The sequence below is a fragment of the Musca domestica genome, unplaced genomic scaffold (genome assembly GCF_030504385.1).
Source record: "Musca domestica strain aabys unplaced genomic scaffold, Musca_domestica.polishedcontigs.V.1.1 58, whole genome shotgun sequence".
In the NCBI taxonomy this organism is placed as follows: domain Eukaryota; kingdom Metazoa; phylum Arthropoda; class Insecta; order Diptera; family Muscidae; genus Musca; species Musca domestica.
In genome coordinates this window covers 4,928,685-4,947,039 of record NW_026712360.1, presented here as the reverse complement: position 1 = coordinate 4,947,039, position 18,355 = coordinate 4,928,685, and the positions used below count along the sequence as shown (strand labels likewise).

The following is an 18,355-nucleotide window of genomic DNA, read 5'->3' as shown; positions in this document are numbered from 1 at the left end:
ATCAATGGCTTTTGGTTTAAATGCATAACAAATGACAGAACACACAGAGGTAGTGAGAGAGAGAAAGGGAAAGAGAGTGGGGACCAAGTTTTAGCAGAAAAAAAAAACGTGAAAGAATCCCAAAGACTTGTTCGAACTCAAATGAACATCACGACGAGCAAATAAATGAGTAACGAGGGAGGAGAGGACGCGGGGGGAGTACTACATCCCACCAAGTTACTAGCATCAATGAATGCTGTTTACAGTCAATTTGTTGCTTCGATTTTTTTGTATTTTTTTTTTTTTTTCGAAAAAAAAAACCTAATTTTATTTTCCTCTTTTATTTCACAACACCCCTCTCTCACATCATTCCTCTCTCCTACCAACCCTTGTCAAACCATGAACAATACGATTTTAAAGTGAATTTGTCGTGGTTAAGTGCTTTGGCGTATTTTAACCTCTTAACCCACAATTTGGTGACAATTTCTTCGAAAAATAGGCAAAGCAAGAAAAGGGGGGGAGAGAACGCAGAAAAAAACACAAAAGGCATCAAATAAAAATTGGGTAAATAGTCCTTTTTCCGAAATACAAATCCTGTCTAAGTGTTTCTGTTTCTTGCATACAAAAGAAGTGTTTCTTTTCGTGGTTTCCTTCCAAAGGCCATTGTCTGCAATGAGAAAATAGAGAATATTTTAACAATAAAACACACACACTCACATATGTATGTATGAGTGTGAACAACATACATATGTATGTTTGTGGTTGGCTCATGCATATGGATTTGTCATTGGGTGCTTTATTTTATTAGTATTGGCTATTTTATGTGGCGATTTTCCTCATGTCCTTAGAATGCCACAAAGTGTTAATGTCCAGGGGTGTGAGTGTTGGGAGAAGAGAGGGGGTTTGGAGAGGGAGTATGAAAAGCCTCTGTGTGTTTATTTATTTCCACACCATTAAATTTGTTTTATTTTAACTATTGTCCATTGTAATTGTTGACTTTTATTGGTCCTGTTAATTCTGTGATGGACTTAAAGCATTTCTCAGAAAAAAATTCCATCATAGCAACAATTGCGGTTTTTTAAAAGGATATTTTCAAGGTCCCATTATGGCATTTTTTATATTTTTTCTATAACATATAGAGTAATTACTGTGGATTTTTAAGAAATTTTTAAAAGGTACAAAGCAACTATGTTCGTTTATTAAATAAAATTCCATCAGTGTTAATCCTGTATTTTTAAAGAATGTTTTTAAGATGAAATTGAAATCGTTTGTATTTAATAATATATATTTGCATTTTATATAAGTACGTCCATATTTTCTTCAATAAATTGTTTTTTCCTATCCACTGTGTCTATTATAAATATTCACTAATACTTAGCTTTTGTTGGTGATCGTCAAGCAGGGAGTTTTCTTTTGTTGTCTTCTTCACTTTTGCAATAACATTAAAGCAAATTTTTGTTTAATTTTAACAACAGAAGTTCATTTGAAATCCAACTCTCCAACTGTGGATTAGGGATGTATAGGTCGAGATTTGATCAATCGATTGATCAAATTTAGGCTTTGAAAAAACTTAAAGCTCATTTAGACTACACTCTTAAACGATGATTGAGGGAATTAGAGAGCATTTATACTATAAAATAAAAATGAACCCACTGTGTTTATAAGTTCCAGTTGGTTATTCTTGTGCAAGAATACAGGTAGTCGCATCGACACAGCTACTGGGACAATAAAATATCAAACTAATTATAAAATAAATATTTTTGAAAAATGCATAAAATAACATCTCGGTATAAGAAAAGATTTACAACTCTACTTATTTTTAAAGAAAAAAAATGACAAAATAAAATTTTTGACATATCAATGTTCCCTAGCGTTGATACATCTACCTGTTTTCTTCTACCATGAATCAGAAATGTTCAAGAATAAACGTGAGAATACATAAAACGCGTTTTTGACCAAATGACTTTGTTGGCTTCTTCAAGGTAAAAGAATATAAGTAGATGCATCAACGCTGAGGAACATTTATATGTCAACATTTTTAAATTAAGTATATTTTTATAGGATTCCTTATACAACACCAATTGGAGGTTGATTGATATGCATTTTTCAAAAAATTTACAAACTTGAATAACTTTTCATTCAAAATTTTTCAATTTCCAAATTGGCTTGACAGTTCATTGTCCCAGCAGCTGTGTCGATGCGACTATCTATTCTTTTACCATGGTAGAGGAATAAAGGAGTTTTAGGTTGACTTAGTTCGATTTTTGTTGTTTTCCGAAGAAGCCAGCCGATAAATTAAGGTAGCCAAAAAAGCGTTTTATGTATTCTCCCCTTTAGAACTCACTGGTCATTCTAGTTTGTCTTAGTTCTCTCAAATCTTTCATAAATAAATGTTAAAAAAATCTAAAGGTGCGAGTACATAAAAAGCTTGAAGTCATGGCTAGACATATTAATGTCAAATTATAATGGAAAACGACGGCAGGATTATAGTGCGGCTCTGTGATCTCTTTATGAAATGTCACAAAATATGCCTAGACATGACTTCAAGCTTCTTATGTACTTAAGGTGGGAATACACATAACGCGCTTATTTGGCTGGCTTAAGTCATCGGCTGATTTCTTCGTAGAGGAACGAAGGAGTTTTAGGTTGACTTAGTTCGATTTTGGCCCTTGGCTCCTTTCATTTCATTCATTCATTTTCCAATAATCCAACCCATGATTTAAGCCAGTCAAATAAGCGCTTTATGTATTTCCACCTTGACACCTTAACATAGAGATCTTCTGCAAGGAAAATAATGTGTCTTCCAATATATTATCCATGGCACAATTAGAGAGGGAACCTCTTGCAATCATACGATTATACTTTTTTATTTGATGTCCATAAAACGATTATACTTTTTTATTTGATGTCCATAAATTATCAAAATTAAATTTTTAAGTTCTTCCTTAAATAAGAGCGTACAGCTGAAAAGAAATTTAGATTTCTTTAGATTTAGATATGATCATAATTTATTTGAAAAATGGACAAGGTCAAGATTGATGGAAAAGGGTTGCCATATTTGATTTAGTAAATGTCTATTGTTTTGCCATAATAATTACTGAGTCCCCATATTTATTTTGATAACTCGAATTTAAATATCCATACATATAGCTATTTTAAAACTCACATTTGCATATTTTCCTCAGCCTGCAAATGACACCTATTTGAAGAGCAGAAAAAAACACTCTTCACACACGCCTGCCAACGGAAATGAGTGAAAATCCCAAAGATGGGATAAGGAAGACAAGAAATAATCTCTAGAATCTCAAAAAAAAAAATATTTAATTCGAAAAAAAAAAACTGAGACTAGATCATGGTATGTGAACCGAGTGGTTAGAACCTTTTTCCCCATTGTCTTTGATAATGTCAGCGTGAATGTCATTTGCTAGGACTCTCTTTTGTCGTATGTACGCGCGTGTGCGTGTGCATGTCTTGTGTCCTTTGTTATGCGTGCATGGCATGGTCGGAGTTGTTAAGTTGTCTTCTTCTCTTCGTTTTCAATTGTTCTATCTCTCTTGTTGAACATGGAAAATATGTTCATATCATTCCATCATTTTCTTGCTGCACACAAACACACACATATATATATACATACCCACATACATTCACATAAAATATGACAAATTGCTGTGGCTGATGGTATGCTCTATTAAATTCTGCTGCAGCACAGAGGTTTTAAGTGAAATCTAATGACTGGGAATTACAAAGCATATCAGGGATGGGAAATGTAAAGGCAAACGTTGTTCGTACACCTTGTCCGAGTATATGAAATATCTACAGTCCTTTATACAAAAGGTCAGTATTTCTTTAAAAACTTCTTTAGGTATTTTCGTGTATTTTTGTAACATGTTCCACTTTTCATCTATTGTTCTTAAAGCTAGGTTAATCGGTATGCTGGGAAACAACGAAACTACATCAAATGATATTAATACCTCGTCTTCTTCAATCTCCAAATTCATTATCTTTGTTTTAAAATCAATTGCGTCCTTTATGTTATATGGTGAATCCCCTGTCAAGTGTTTTAAAATATTTACAATATACTTGGAAAGTCCGTGAGCTGGTGAATTTATTGAAGAACATATTGGTCTTAGAGGTGTGCTTTCTTTATGTATTTTTGGAAGCCCGTAGATTCTTGGCGCATTTGCAGTATTGATTGTCAATTTATTTTTCTCCATCATATCAATTACTCCCATTTTATATAATTTATCTATTAATTTGTTGTTTTTATTCTGTAATGTCGTAGTTGGGTCCCGCTTTAACCTTTTGTAGGTGCAAATATCATTTAAAATGGTTTTCATTTTCATATCATAGTCCATCTTGTGTATTGCAACCGTCTTTCCCCCTTTATCAGCATTTAATATCAATACATCTTTATTTTCTGTTAAAAATTGTTTTGTTCTACCCACTGTGTCCATTATTAGTTTATCTCTTATACTCAATTTCGTCTGTTGTAAGTGGTCGTCAATTAGAGAGACTATTGCATTTCTCGCGTTCTCTTGATCCTCTTTGTCGTCTAAGGTTTGAATACATTCTTCACTTTCTGCAATGACATTCAGTAAGGGGAATGCCGTTTTTGTTGTTGGCAAAGCATATTTGGGGCCCATCGACATATATTTTTTTAAAATCAATTCTCTCAAGTTTTATCACAACATGGATTTTTTAAAAAAAATATTATTCCAAGTTCAAACCCAAAGTAGATTTTATATATATTTTTTTAAAATATTTTTCCAAAGACCATAATCAATATGGTTTTTTACAAAAAAAAACATATTTTTTTAAATGATTAACACATGGCAGAACAATGCCATGAAGCATGGTAGAAGAATACAAAAAAAATTTAATGTTTTTTCAAATATAGATTTTTATAAGTTTTCTTATACGACGGCAATCGGAGGTTGTTATGATATGCATTTTTTAAGAATTTGTACAAATTTAAATAATTTTTCATTCAACATTTTCAATTATAAAATTAATTTGACAGTTCATTGTCAGCAGCTGTGTCGACGCGTCTACTTATATTCTTCTACCATGCCATGAAGGTTAACTTATATGCTAAATTGAATATGGCAACCCTTTTCTGACAAACTCGACCTTGTCATTTTTTAAGTAAAACCTATTTTCAGACCTAAAATATTTTCGTATGACGAGTGGCAGATTTGCAAATTCCGACTATCCATCTCTGATTAAGCTCCTTGCTCCCCTTCTTCTGCAGTTATGATTTACAGAATAAACTCCTTGTCCTTTGTATTGCGGACCACATAGTTGTTGTTGTTGCTTTTGCTATTTGTCCAATGGATATGCGTACGTGTGGCTCTGAAAAGGCGTGTGCTTATGTTTAAATGTCAAACTGTGGAATACCCCATCTATTAAGGGTTTTATTTTCCATCTTCTTCTTCATTTCTCCCGAATGTGTTTTTTGTACTTCTTGGCTTTTATTGTTTTGATGGCTGTGCGGGTCCGGGCGATTTGATTTCTAACGTTTGACTGCCATTTCAGAGGGTGTCATTATCAATTATATTTCGTTGTTGTTGCTGTTGTTATTTTTTTCTGTTAATGGAATTTTGAAAATTTAATAAACTCACAGTTGTTCGTTTGCAACTGGGCCATATATTCGCCTTCTTTACCCCCTTGGCTATTTTGAAACGGAATCCCACATTATTGGGGGATTCCGTGACAATTGTTTGTGGAGGGGGTTTGAAGTAGAAATAGAATTGGAATTTGGAATAAAATATGAAAAAATGAAGTGTCAATGGATTAAAACTTATATCGCCAATTTTGGGAATTTTTTTAATGAAGAAGATGTCAAATATCTTTACCATGTTGGAATTTCATAACCTACGTAATGCCATGTTTATGTTAGAGCTTTTGGTAGAGTTAACCTACTCAGAGTTAACCTAGTTTAATGCAAATCCAGTGGGTTAACCCCTTATTGTGTAAACGTACTGTTACTTTGGCAAAATGTTATGGTAGAAGAATATAGGTAGATGCTTGGTGTCTCAAAATTTTTAAAATGTTTTGTCAAAAACAAGTAGATTTTTATATATTTTTTTATGCGACGCAAATCGCAGGTTGTAATGTTTTTCATTCAAGATTTTCAATTTCAAAATCGGTTTGACATTTCATTGTCCCAGCAGCTGAGTCGATGCGACTACCTGTATTCTTTTACCATGCAAAATGTAATATCATAAATCATGGGGGAAGAATAAAGCTAGTCGCATCGACACAGCTGATGTGACAATAAACTGTCAAACCAATTTTGAAATTGACAATTTTGAATGGAAAAATATTGAAATTTGTAAAAATTGTTAAAAAATGCATGTCATAATAACCTCCGATTGGCGTCGTAAGGGTAAAGATATACGAATCTACGTATTTAAAACAAAAAAAAAAAACATTTAAAAAGGCAGTTATTTGTCCCATATCTCAGGAAGATGAATTTTACAGAGTGAGATAAAAAACTGCAACAAAGTCAAACGCCATAATTTATCCTTTTTTTAATTTTGTTGTTGCAAAATGATCAGGCTCAATCCCCTACTATTGTTTTTAAATTTATTGAATGAAAGCAAAAAATGTCGGAAATAGCATCAAATTTTAAAATAAGTTTAGATTTGTTCGAATTGGTCGCCTTTGACACGAATTATGGCCTTCAAACTGCCAAAGAAACCGTCACACGCAGCCCTAATGTTTCTCTACGGTATTTTGGCCCATTCCCGGCGAAGCGCTTGCTTTAGGTGATCGACTCTTTGGTATTTTTTAGTGCCAACCTTGCTTTCCAAAGTACTTTAGACATAATAGTCCAACGTATTAGTATCCGGAGATTTTGGTGGCCATTGTGCGCTGGAAATGAAGCGAGGAACCTCATTTTGTAACCATTCTTGGGTGCAATGGTGCTGAGTCCTGTTGGAATATCCAATGTCTGGGGCCAAAAGGTTTGCGTGCCCAAGGCTTTAATACACCCTTCAGAATATTTTCACAAAAATACTCGGCATTTATTTTAATACCACGGTCGATAAATACGAGCGGAGAGCGAACATCGTCTGTTATCGCGACCCACATCATCACCATGGCGGGCACTTGAGTTCTGGTGGCCAACCGAAGGTGCACATTTTCTGCTGATCTCTTTGGCAAGTAAACACGATCATTTTATTTGTTTACAAACTGCTTGACAACGAATGTTTTCTCATCGGAGAAAACCAAATTCGGCAGTTCACCACTTTCGGCCAAGAGAAGCAAGCTCTTTTGAGTCTATTTTCTATCTGTGGTGGTGTAAGTTCTTGCACTTTTTGGGATTTCAATGGCTTTACCCCGAGCTCATTTTTCCATATATGTAGAATGGAATATTGCAATATGTTCAGCTCACGAGGCATTTTTCAGGCACTACGACAAATGGTTTGTGTCTACAATACATAGAGTAACAGCTCATGATAGAGCCATGTTAATACAAAAACCACAATTACAGAATCGAATAACAAATAAATGTTTGAAAAATCCAAAAATGTAGTTTCAAAAAAACTATTTCATTGACCTTTCCGAAAATTTGCATATTCCCACTAGCGCTTTAAATCAGTTAACATTGGTAACTATGTTGTTATGATATCACAACAACAGAGGTATCTTCACAGGGTTGCCATATTTTATTTGGCTCGTATGAAAATTGACCTTGAATCTGCGATCTTAAAATCGATGGGCAAAAAAACTGATATAGCGATTTTTGCCACTGACACAAGTCAACATTGACTTTAGACTTTGTAATACCAAAATCCTGGATTCTGGCTGAATTCTTGTTCTATGAAAACTTAAAGTGAAAAATATATACTTTATATATTTTTTATTTCGTTTCACATTCCTTTCCTTCATAATAGCTTTTATTTCAAATTATCATAGATTCTAGTTTTATGAAAAATTGAACTCAAAATTGTATTCTTGACAAATAGTGTTCTTTGGAGATTTATAAAAATTATTCTAAAACATATATTTTGGACAAAATGGATTTCTAAAAGATCTTGAGGAAAAACTATATTTTTATCAGAGAACATTTGCCCTTTGTTTAGAAATAAACACAAATCCAATAATTAGTTCCTTTGTTCTTAATTCTGTAATAAAATAACTAAAAAAACTTTTAGCGAAATAATAATTTTCTCTCTAACTATTAAATTTTCTTTAATTTAATTTCCCTTTTCTCTCTCAAATATATGTTTTTTGTTTAAAAAATCAACATTTTTCTTTGAAAATTAAATTTTAGCCACAAAATTTTGTTTCTATTTTCTGACACAACATAAATTATTTCATTGTTTTACAATGTTCTAGAACATGTAGTTTTGGAGTTTGCGCATCTCATGTTGGTCACATTCAAAGGGGATGTTGCCAATATGAGCTACATCCCCCAAATTATCCCACCAATCGCAGTTGCCGGATAAAAAATTGATGCAGGGTGTCAATAGAAGATTGTGTGCAGATGATATTTTCTTCTATGATGCTTTCTAGAGACATAAAACTCTGCCTGCCACACATTAAGGGATAACGGTGCTTTGTCCACAAAAACCATAAAAATAATAATGACTACAACAGCAACAACAATATGTAATAGAAACACTTGTTGCTTTTTGTGCGTTGCTAAAAGCGTTGTGTCCTTTTGTTTTTGTTTCGCTTAGCTTATTGCCTCGGAACTTACGGAGATGGTGGCTGGGAAAAAGAAATACATATCTTGGCATTTTAGCATGATTAGCATTAACTTCATTGAAATGCTTTTATTTCACTACTTTTTTTCTTCTTCCAATTGTTTTCTTTTTTTTGTTACTCCTAGTAAATTGATGTTAATGCCTGGCAATAACCACCATGGATTGTTGTAAAATCAAAACAAAAGGTAAATTTTATTGTGTCTAATATCAATACCATTTCTATGAAGGGATTGTTGAAAAGAGTGTTGTTGGACATAACAGAAATTCTCTTAAATTCTTAAAAAGAAAATGGTTTACCTCAAGGCCATTCTGAAGACTTTTTTTGGATTATGAAAATCTGGCCACATAAACTTTCACGAAACCCTTGCTGCCCAACACAAAATTAGAAAACTTTGAGACTTTCTAAATACATCTAAAAATATATTTTTAGTTATAGATTATTATATAAACTTGATATAAAATGAATTTACTTTTTTGTGCGCTATATAGTAATTTTTGTCAATAAAAAATATTTAAAAAAAATGTTGATATACATATGTGTAATTCTTCCCGCGTGTAATATGCAGCTTTCTTGATGGCAACACTGTCATACACTCTCAATTTAGTTATGCACATCATTGATGTTAGAGAGAGCAAGAGATCTCGACATGTCAGCATTGGCGCCAAATCGTCACTTGTTAAAGACTGTTGTCAACTGTGTCAACAGATCGCAACAAGGCAGTAGGTGGGTAAACCTATTTTTTGCGTTAAACTAATATTAATTAAAAATTATTTTGTAAAAACAATCTAACCATCTTTGGGACTTCCTGGAGACCTTTACTTTTCGTGGAAGTAGAATACTTGGTTTTTTCTCAAGACGACTTAGAAGCCTTTAATATGTATTTTTTTTTCTTAAATTAAATCCTTATAATGCCGTATAACATTTAGCGATTTTAATACCTAGCCTCTTCCTTTATTTTTCAGGCACAAAACACAGAAGCCTTCAGATTGGTCTCTGATTTATGACCATACTTTCGATAAATACCCGAGGCGATAAAAGTAAGCATACACTTAATCCCCAAAACTCACATCCTTTTTTCATTATGGAAGATTAAAGCATAAAATTTGAGTGTGTGTGTGCTATATTTTAACACATTTTACGAATGTGTGTTGTTTTTTCCTTAGTTCACGTCCGAATGGAGTGTCTTAAAGTGGTTATTAGTGTTAAATGTCGCTTATAAATCAACTTAACGTTGTCAGACATACAAAAGCTAGTCTTCCTCTTTGTTATGCGGCACAATTTAAGATGAAAAAATCAAACCACAATTGAAGAGGGGAATTTAACAGATAACGACAGATTTTTGCTTGGTGGAGAATGTTTTTCCATAATGGGACAAATTAAGACCAATCTGAGTTCTTATCATTGAAGAACTCAAATTTTCTAATCGAAACCCGATATTCCTCCCACAGCAGAACCTATTGTATGCTCCCACAGAAGATATTTTTCATAGGATGCCCTCAAGTGATTTTATAGAAGAATATCTAAACCTACGACCCATAGAAGATCTGAGGGCTTGTTGCTGTATGACGATACAAAAATGAATTGAAAAGGAAAATACCAATTCAAGCGAGTTTTTTGTGTTTTTAGTGTTTTCTAGTTAAATTCAAAATTTAAAAACCATGTTTGTAATAATTTTGTTTTTTTTTTTTTTTTTTTTTTTTGCATTCGTCATAAGTTAGAAGGTTTTCTCATACATATGTTGGATAAGGATGCCTTCTCATTGAAGTAATGTGATCTTTGAATAGATTAGTATAAAGGGGCCGAGCTCCATTTAGAAAATAACCAGATCTCTTCTAACATAGATGGTCTGATATTTAATGGTGAGAAGACCTACAGAAGACTCCCCATAAAAGACATGCACCCTCTATTGTTACAAAATGCTAGCAATTATTGTTTTTTTTTTTGTAAATTTATTGATTACTAATATTTACACTTGCCTTACAATATTACATTACAATCTTAACCATAAAAAATAGATGCATTAGTAACTGAAATAAAAAAACTAAGTCAATAAACCAAAAAATATTCCTATCAAATAAAAATGTAAATAGTAGTAAAAATAAACTGAATTTTAGTGATTTATAACAAAAAAATAAATTTGAATTAGAAAGGAAGCTGCTACAACTAAGTTAAATTTAATTCTTATAGAATACACTTTGAAAAACTTTCAAAAAGTTTTGGATATTAAATTTCTTTCATTTTTTAAAGAAAATATTGTAATTTTCTTTTGCATTCAAATCTGAGGTATGTACAAATGTTTTCTTTTCTGTTAGTTATATATATTTAAATTTTAAAATCTATTGTTAAATATTCAGAAATATATATATATATATATTACTTAAAACTGCTACTTATTTTTTTGTATTTATTTTAAAAACGAACTTAGCATTTTTATTAAAAATAATTTAACAATTTGAAACAAAAATTGGGGACTTGGTCATTTACATCTTGATTTTAATCTTGTGTATAACTGGTGTCCGTATTGCGTATGGAGAAATCGATAATTTCCACCAGACAACGACCAAGTTCTTCCATGACCATTTTTTCCATTTGATAGGCGGGCAGACCGTTCTTTTCACACTCATCCGCCTGGGTGACCATGCACTGGATGGTGGCATCGACAACTTCTTGGGTAATGAAATTACATTGTTGTTTTTCTGGTGGTGCCAAATCGCTGTTCAACTCTGCTCCATATTCCTGTTTGACGGCCTCTTTGCCATATTTTTCGCTTTTAATGTTACCGTGTGAATCACGCTGTGATGATTTGTCATACGGGCGTTTGTGACTAGTCGAGGCAGAGGCATTTGCAATTGTGGCCATAACTTTGGGATCGACAGGATCCATATCCAAATCGGGACGATCTTCAACATTTCGACAGCCTGAAAATATGGAAAGTCATATTAAACTTTAGTTCTTGAAAATCATATATTCCATTTTCGGCTTTACTTACCCACACATTTACAATTCGAGCTACATGGTATTTTGGCCTCATAACATTCGCAATAGTTCTTGAGGCAACCGGAACGCTTGCAATTACAGCCTTTGTTATGTAGACGCATATCTCCGAGATCACTGGATGATGTAATCTTTGGCCTGCAGGAATAAAATAAATGGATTTTAGTTTAGTTTTCTTGGAGGTTTAATGCCAAAGGCCACTAGGTTGTAAATTAAAAAATGGCTAAATTCAAATTTGACAGTTAAGCTAACGGGGGATTCACATGCAATCATGTTTTTCATTTACATTGTGTACTGTATACACAGACCTCTGTTTGAAGGAGAGAAAGGTAAGAAGATTAAAAATAGAGAACAATTTGCTTGTTATGGCAATTACTTTTGTGTTTTTATTTCTTGAAGGTAATGATGAAAAACGAAAATTGCTGAAAATAAATTTCTATATAAATGCAAATGGACAATTCCAAAGAGAATCAAAAAATTGCAGAAACTAAACTCGACTAGTCTAAATCAGGACTGCGAGTGTTTAAATTCAAAATTGACAGTTAAGCTAATGAGGGGTTCACACATGCAATCATTTTATTTATCATGTGTACTGTACACACAAAGACGAGAATTAAATGTGAGCCATTTTTGTGGTTCTTTTTCATAGGAAACCGAGGCGATTCTCATGAGAATGGCCTGAATAAAAATAACGATTTTAGAAAAATTTATGAATACTAAACTGGAGGATATTCTATATTAAGGAAAATATCCAAAAAAAGCTATTCCTGAACTGAAGTCTCTTACAAAAAATAATTTAAAAAAGTAGGATTCCTAACCTAAAAGACTTACTTAAATGCACTGGGATTCCGCTCCAAACAGCTACGTATGGCACGCTGTCTCTCATCCTCATTTTCCAAGTTATTACAGCAATCTTTGCACGTACAATCCTGACAGAATTCACCATTGGCAAAACAATCACAATACAGTTTGAGGCACTGGGACTTGCTGCAATTGCAGTGTTTGCGTCGTACAGCACCAACCAAATCTAATTTGTTAGGATCTTCTTTGAGCTCTGCAGAGATTGAAGGTAAATTTTGCAATGATGATGCGGACGTCGACGATGAGGGGTTATTTAATGCGGATGATGATGTTAGAAGAGATGCTGATGATAATGTGGATGCCAATGGTTTTTGATGCTGTTTAGTTTCGACGACTGTGGTCGTGGTGGAGGAGGAGCTTTCGAAAAATTCTAATGGTTCTTCTTTGATTTCGATTGAGCTATAGTGGGAGGCCGTCGTCATTGGGGCGGCCAACTGATTCGATGTTTTAGATTTTTGCATTTGTTTTAAATGGAAAACCTTTTGTTGTTGCTGTTGCTGCTGCCTTAAAACAGCTTGTTGATTAATTAATGTTTTCTGGGTGGCCGCCGGAGCGGTAAATGTTGTTTGACTGGTTGTGGTTGTTGTGTTTAAAACTTGATTGCCTTTTAAAACACTATAAAGCTTGGGTGGATTTTGTTGTCCTGAGGATTTTACAAGGGTATACATTTTATCACCAGCTGCTATCCTTGTCCTGGGTGTAGCTCCGGTGGGATTAGTGTTACTGTTGTTATTGGCTGCTGCTGTCCTGGTGCCCTGCACCTGCAATGAATTAACACCAGCTGAGTTTGAAAGTCGTCCCGAAATCTGTTGCTGCTGCTGGCTTCCACTATTCAAAATTGTGGGTGCATTGCTGGCAATTACCACCATGCGATTATTGGATGTCGGTTTCTTGACTTCAGGTGGTCCATTATCGTCAGCATCCGAGGCTGTTATCCGTTTTAGCTCTGTATTTATTTCCGAGATTTTATGTTTACGCAGTATTGCTTGATTTCCAATGGGATTTTGGCCGGCTCCAGCCATTGTTTGTGGTGTCCTTGTGGACTCCTGCTGTTTGCTATGGGCTGTCCCCTCAGTGACAGCTTTTACTGGTGGCATTGCAACAATAGTTTTTTGCACCTTAGATGCAATAGGTGTAAATTCCACACCATTGGCATCTTTTTTCTGGGTAACCACCACTTTGGTGCCACCACCTTTTTGTACCACAGTGAATTTTTGCGGCAGATTATTTAAGATTTTTACGGGCGCTGAAGGGGTAAGGGGTTTTGACGCCGTCGCTGTAGTTGTTGTTGTTGAGGTGCTAAGTGGTTTCGCCACTGACGTTGTGGTCACAACCTTTTCCTGCCCCGTTCCTCCGGCTGTTGATGTTTTTGTCTGTGGTACAACTCGAAGATATTGCAAACCTTGTTTACTAGAAATCTGTACGGTCTGTATAGAACCAGCTGTGCTATTATTGGTTACAGACGTCGTTGTGGTTGTTGCCTGGCTACTCATTCCGGCACCGGACGTCGAAGGTTTTTGTGATAGTTTTACCAAATTTGGATTGGTAACCAAAATTTGTTTACCACTATTACTTTGAACCAGAAAAGTTTTGGGCTTTCCTATTCCGTCTCCACCTGGGGAAGTTTGCACTGTAATTGTTTTGGGTTTTCCCATTGCCTCTCCACCAGCGGAAGTTTGCACCGTAATTGTTTTGGGTTTTGAAAGCTCGCCCGCTAGTGTTGTATTGGCGCCAGTTGTTTGCTTAACAACCATGGTTTTAACGCCCGGATTAGATGAGCTGGTTACCCCAGAGGAGTTGAGGCTTTTAATCAGTACCTGACCTCCCGCCGTCGAAGCAATTATTTTCTTTCCAGCCAGCGTGGCTGTGGGTGATAGTGTTAGAGTGGTATTTTTGCCATTGGGTCCTGTTGATGTTTTCAAGGGAACAAAATTACCATCAGCATTACGCATAACTTGTATTGTCACTGGTTTATTGCCTCCTCCTCCTCCTCCTGCAGCATTTTGCTGAGTTTTTAACATTGTGGTTGTATTCCCAGCAACTTTGGTTGCTGTTCCAGTGGTTGTTGCCGTACTAGAGGCCGTCGTTTTTTGTATATATAACAAGTGTCCCGATGCTGTTCGTACCGCCGTCTTTCCACCAATCGATAGAACCGAAGAGGTGCCAGATGTAGATGCTGTAACTACTCCACCACTGCCAGCCGCGGAGGATGATACAGTTTTGGGTGTTATTTTAATTGAATTATTGGTAATTTGAGCAGCCATTTTAGGCAAAATATTTTTTGTATTCAAAAGTATGGGAGCGGCCGATGATGACGATGTATTACCTACTCCAGCGCCCCCGCCATTGCCAGGATTTTTTACATATGTTGCCATCTGGCCTGCCGGTTTTGCAAGATTTGTACGCATCGGTACAGCTTTGTTACTGATAAAACTATTCGTTATCGTCTTGGGCACCATGCGATATTTCTGTTTGGGTTCTGGTGTATTGAGGCTATCGTCTTTTTCTTCAATTTCATATTCCAAAGAATCTTCGTCGATGTCTGGCGATTTACCATTTTTCTTGGCCGGTGATGGTTCGAGTAAATCATCAAAACTGAATTCCGGCACTGATGAGGAATCTTCAAGGCTGTCTAAAATGTAAAAGAACAAGAATTGTTTAAATTCATATACATCCAAAAGATGAGAGATTTGCCTTGCATTGCCTACTAATGATGATTGCCTCAAACCCTAACAACAAAAACCACAGGTTGAGTTGATTTTCCTTCATATTTATTTTGTTAATTTTTCATCATTTCCTTTTTATGCTATGGGATAACTTTCCACTGCAGTTTATCAAACTTAACAGAAAATCATTAATACATTTTTTTAAAGAAATGACAATTCTTCTTGAAAAATGCTCTTTTCAATTAGCCAATTACAAAAAAGGTGCAACATAATATTTTCTTTAAGAAAAATCAAAAGGTATCGTAAAATAATAAGAACTTATCATAGATTTTAATTACAAACTACATAATAATTTTACTTTTTATCGGCCATTTTCTTCTCACGTGCCTTCTTGCCCTCTGTCAGCGAGAGACGTTCGGTTTCGCTCAAGGGAGGCAATACCTTGGTCACTACACCAGTACCCAAAGTCAAATTACCATCACGCAAGGTGAAACGCTGACCCTGTTCCAGGACCATGGGACGTATTAAACGCAAAATCAATTTGGTGTCTTCGCCAGGCATTACCATCTCTTTGTCGGGGATTTGCACTTGGACAGCACAATCCCAGGTACGTGAAAACATTTGCAATTGAATGAAGGACATAAAAGGTTTTGAACGACCACCTTCCTCCTTGGCTAGAATATAGACTTGGGCTTCCAATTGATCCAAGGCCTTGACACTGCCGGGCTTGCACATAACCATGCCACGTTTGATTTCATCACGTTTTACACCTCTAACGAGGGCACCCAACTGATCACCAGCCTGGGCTTCATCCAAAATTTGATGGAACATTTCAATGCCGGTAACGGTGGACTTGATCACCTTGTTGTAGCCAACAAATTCACATTCGAAGCCCTTCTTAACAATACCACGTTCCAAGCGACCAGTTACAACAGTACCACGACCAGGAATGGAGTAGACATTTTCAACAGGCAAAAGGAATGGTTTGTCCAATTCACGTACGGGTGTGGGAATGAAGTTGTCCACCTCGTTGAGAAGTTTCAAAATGGCCTCGGAACCGATTTCGGGATTTTTGTCCTCCAGGGCACACAATGCGGAACCCTTAATCACGGGAATGTTGTCACCATCATAACCCATTTCACTAAGCAATTCACGAATTTCCATTTCTACCAAATCAACCATTTCCTGGTCAGCAGCATCAACTTTGTTGATAAAGACCACAATGTGGTTAATACCAATTTGCTTGGCCAACAACAAATGTTCACGGGTCTGGGGCATAGCACCATCAGTTGCGGCTACAACCAAAATGGCGCCATCCATCTGGGCAGTACCGGTGATCATGTTCTTAATGTAATCAGCATGGCCAGGACAATCGGTGTGACCATAATGGCGATTCTCGGTTTGATATTCCACATGGGCCACATTGATGGTAATACCACGGGCCTTTTCTTCGGGGGCATTATCGATTTCATTGTATTTCTTGCTTTCAGCCAATTGTTTGTCGGCCAAGACCTTGGTAATGGCGGCAGTTAAGGTAGTTTTGCCATGATCAACATGACCAATTGTACCAACATTACAGTGAGGCTTGGTGCGTTCGAATACTTTCTTTTCGGAAGCATATTCTCGTACAAATTTTTGGAATCCGGCCGAATAAGAGGCCATGGGGTTCAAATGTTTGTTCAAATGCAACAAGGCAGAGGGGGAGCCTTTGGCAGAACGCACCAAACGTGCTGTGCTTAGGCAACGTCTTACGGCCGTGCATCTCGACAAAACCGAAGAAGTCACACCGGTAACATGACGGGCAGCATATAAGGCAGACATATTGAGTAAAATTCCAATTAAAACTAGAAAACAAATGCACGTTCTTATTATTTGCCTTCAATTTCAACGATTTTCTCTTACCTTTTATTTAATTGCAAGAGTTTTCACGGAAAATTCTTTGGATCTTTTATTTTTCCTCAATTGCAGGCAATTGCGTAAAACTAACCCCCAAAATGTGCCAATATGAAATGTCAAAGAAAAGAACTACAAAATATCCCAACATATGATGGTGATGAGAGAAAAATTTGGCCAGATTGTTCAAAATCTCCCACACAACCAAGTAAAAAGGGAAATTAAATCATATGGCAACCACTAAAAAGCCATAAATTAGAGATGGGCAACTCTTTGAAATTAATCAAAGAAAAAAATTGGAGGCAACAATATGATAAATAAGGAGGGAATTCTTCCAAATAGTAGACATGATATGAGTATTCCACCTAAAAATACAATATTTAATTGGGATTGTCCAAGAAATATATTACTTCTTTGTGCGATTTAACGTTTTCTTCCCTTTTCGAGATAATCCCGTTAGCAAATAAATGACAGCGGCCGTTGGTCGTGGATGGTGCACTATTTGTCATGATTTTATTGAATAAGAAAACAAAAAAGCACATTGTGGGAAGGAAAATAAATAATAAAAATCAGATTTGTGAAATACTGCAAGTATTGGGATAGATCAATTTTCTAAGCAATTTGCAGCATTTAATTGTTATTGAAATAAACACTGGGTTAGCAATATCATTTGCGTTTGCCATGGCTGTTGTGGCTGGTACAGGCAAACAGCAACAACAAATAACCACAACCAACAATCATCAATTGAAAATTCAATTTGAAATGCGAAGGCAAATCTTTTCAAAACAAATACTCGTTTAAATTGCAAAACTTACCCATATTGTTGCTGTTATCGTCTATAGCGTACAAAATGCCATTAATTTAACACTTTAAGTTTATAATTCTTGCAATCTGCATGCAATAAAATCAAGTCCAACACAAATATTTTACAAAACACTGGAATATACTACGTGATTTCTTCACTAGCCACTACTAACCCCACCGTAATGAAATCTTGGCAAGGGAATTAGCGCGATTTTTCTCGACCACTGTTGCGGCCTGCTTGCACTTTTCACTTAAAGCTAAACACTGTTTCTCTTTTATTTGTTTATTTGCATTTTCCACCAATGAATTTTAAATAAATTTTCAAAATTATAAATGAATATTTTTCAGATTTGTACGATATCGTGTATGAAAGGAAATTTTCTGTGAATGTGTTTTGCGATGACATTCGTTTACTTTGATGGAAGAAAAACACACAGAGT

At 35.3% G+C, this 18,355-nt stretch overlaps 2 protein-coding genes across 2 annotated transcripts; both read right to left on the bottom strand.

The window, feature by feature from the left end:
* Window positions 1–11,087: 11,087 nt before the first annotated feature.
* On the bottom strand, window positions 11,088–18,330 carry LOC101887586 (protein lin-54 homolog). The gene is made up of 4 exons (XM_011295705.2): window positions 17,927–18,330; window positions 12,523–15,184; window positions 11,687–11,829; window positions 11,088–11,615 (listed from the first exon to the last, which is right to left on the bottom strand). Exons 1-4 carry the CDS (start codon window positions 17,928–17,930, stop codon window positions 11,191–11,193), a joined length of 3,234 nt encoding a protein of 1,077 aa, XP_011294007.1. The 5' UTR covers window positions 17,931–18,330; the 3' UTR covers window positions 11,088–11,190.
* LOC101900919 (elongation factor Tu) lies at window positions 15,307–17,279 on the bottom strand. Its single transcript, XM_005187039.4, has 2 exons — window positions 17,121–17,279; window positions 15,307–17,062 (listed from the first exon to the last, which is right to left on the bottom strand). Exon 2 carries the CDS (start codon window positions 17,037–17,039, stop codon window positions 15,573–15,575), a length of 1,467 nt encoding a protein of 488 aa, XP_005187096.1. The 5' UTR covers window positions 17,040–17,062; window positions 17,121–17,279; the 3' UTR covers window positions 15,307–15,572.
* Window positions 18,331–18,355: the final 25 nt, after the last annotated feature.